We start from the raw sequence: 2655 nt of genomic DNA, 5'->3' as shown, positions 1-2655 counted from the left end.
CAACAGATAAAAGATCAAACTTACATAGAACCAATGAATAGTTTACGATGGTGGATGCTAATTGGACCCTACGTCTGGGATTACTTGGTATTGTACACGACTTCTCGATAACCTCTCGTCTGATGTCATGACACATGGAATGTAGCATACTGGGGTGAGAGCTGTCGAGTATATGAACCCAAATATTCCCAGAAGTGACTGTAATGAACGACATAACTAGCTTTGATTATAATTTGTAAAAAAGCTCATTGGGATTTTTCATCATAAGAATAAGAAATGGTATTGACACAGTGAAGAAATAAAGACAGTATTGCATATTAGTAGATATTTATTCAAAATTTGAACACATGATCTTGTGAGTACTAAAAGTATAGGATGGATAGTGACAACACATTAGATTAATTATTACACCACCTTGTAATATTTGTAACATTGACATATATAACAAATACAATTTTGTGCTTGTATATGAATTGTAGGAAGCCATCTTCTTGTTTTTTGTAGACTTTTAAAAAGAATTACTAAATGGTTTTACCAACAGCCCACATAGATTTGGAACTGTACTTGTAATTTGTATATATTATAACTGATTTACTGTCACAAACCTTTGTCTAATAAAACAATGTAACTGGGGGCTTGGATAAAAACCAACCAACCTCACCCGGAAATGGAAATGGCTGTCAAAAGTTGAAAAGTTTGACCTTTGACCCTTGACTGATAATAACCACAATCTAGTTAAATGAAAACCTCATTGTCATCATACCATGGTGTTAATTTAATTTAAATATGCTGAGGGAATCATAGAAAACCTTAATCAACAGATCTTTGCTATGGATTGACATTTAGAAACACTGACAGAGACTGTACCACCCTCACCATCTACAAAGAAGGTTATGAAATACATGGATAATTTTACATGCTTTGATAAGTGGCATTTTGCTTTTCAACACCTAAATGCATATATAGTAGTCATTTAGTGTTTTCAAACAAGACTACAATATCATCGTGCAATAAAATTGTCTATTGAAGTTTTACTGTCATTTTTAGAAAAATTGCAAAATTTCTTGATGAATGACAGTATCACAAAACAGTCATCAACTAGTTTACAACCTAAAGAATCAAATGAAAGATGATAAAACATAATTAATGGGGGTATGGAGGATATAATCTTAAAATCTTGTGAAAATATAGCGATCAATAAATAATGAACATGTAAATATCTACATTGCACAATTTCACTATTGCCTATCTTAAGAATTTTTTTAAAGATAGAAATAGTATTTGTTTTTAATGTTTACTGGTTGAAAGTACAGCACCTTGGAACCACAGGGACCTGAGAATTTGTTTCAGCTATATTTGGACCTAAACTAAGGTGTTTAGATGACTTTCAGTAGATATGACACCCCAATGATTATATATACGAGTAAATATTTATTTGGGTTGTCATTTTTACCCAAAGCTGATCTAAACCCATAAAACATGTCAAATTACTCTGAGCATCTTAGTTTATGTCCAAATATAGCTGTAACAAATTATCGGGTCCCTGTGCGTGGAACCTGATGTCCCTTGTCACGTTCTCGTCGACTGTTTTAGACGATTATCTCCCCTTAAACACATTGGCGCGTTAGTGATAGACATCCGCCTAAAATTTTGAGGTTTTTCTTCGGTACTTTTTTGGTCGAGGAGGCCGTTCTGAAACAGTAGAAACAAGAGTCAATTTCATTCAACTACTGTTAGCATTACAACCAATCACTCAACACAACGAGATATATATTATAACTTCACAAAATAATCAGTAAATAAAATTACATAACATACCTTGTAGAAATCATTGTTCAAGAGAAAAGGAGGCGGATATGTTTTAAGTTTATAGAGTATACATACGTCATTTTGACGTGCAGCTTGATAACATATTCCATTCCGTCTCAACTAATTTGATTTAACTTCATACCGTCAGTGTGTAAATGTATGAATTCACAAAGTGGTCACGATTCTTCACTGTTTTAGGGCAGGCATTTGTCTTGACGAGCTTTTCTACGATGTCACATTGTAACATTCTACAGTAACGGTTAACTCTGACGATGTCACATTGTGACATTCTACAGTAACAGTTTACTCTGACGATGTCACATTGTAACATTCTACAGTAACAGTTTACTCTGTCGATGTCACATTGTAACATTCTACAGTAACGGTTTACTCTGACGATGTCACATTGTAACATTCTACAGTAACGGTTTACTCTGACGATGTCACATTGTAACATTCTACAGTAACGGTTTACTCTGACGATGTCACATTGTAACATTTTACAGTAACAGTTTACTCTGACGATGTCACATTGTAACATTCTACAGTAACGGTTTACTCTGACGATGTCACATTGTGACATTCTACAGTAACAGTTTACTCTGACGATGTCACATTGTAACATTCTACAGTAACGGTTTACTCTGACGATGTCACATTGTAAAATTCTACAGTAACGGTTTACTCTGACGATGTCACATTGTAACAATCTACAGTAACGTTTTACTCTGACGATGTCACATTGTAATTTTCTACAGTAACGGTTTACTCTGACGATGTCATATTGTAACATTCTACAGTAACGGTTTACTCTGACGATGTCACATTGTAACATTCTACAGTAAC

The 2655-nt window shown here is 34.0% G+C and overlaps 1 protein-coding gene across 1 annotated transcript in view; it reads right to left on the bottom strand.

Annotated features, from left to right (window-relative positions):
- Nucleotides 1-316: 316 nt before the first annotated feature.
- LOC110456028 overlaps nt 317-2655 on the bottom strand; it is a 13507-nt gene continuing 11168 nt past the window's right edge. The window contains exon 4 of the mRNA XM_021506547.1: nt 317-1692. Coding sequence (XP_021362222.1) covers nt 1643-1692 — 50 coding nt within the window. The 3' untranslated portion in view covers nt 317-1642. The remainder of the gene's footprint in view (nt 1693-2655) is intronic.

Source organism: Mizuhopecten yessoensis, unplaced genomic scaffold, assembly GCF_002113885.1.
Source record: "Mizuhopecten yessoensis strain PY_sf001 unplaced genomic scaffold, ASM211388v2 scaffold8469, whole genome shotgun sequence".
Taxonomy (NCBI): Eukaryota; Metazoa; Mollusca; class Bivalvia; order Pectinida; family Pectinidae; genus Mizuhopecten; species Mizuhopecten yessoensis.
The sequence above is the reverse complement of the archived record's forward strand: the minus strand, read 5'-3'. Positions and strand labels throughout refer to the sequence as shown.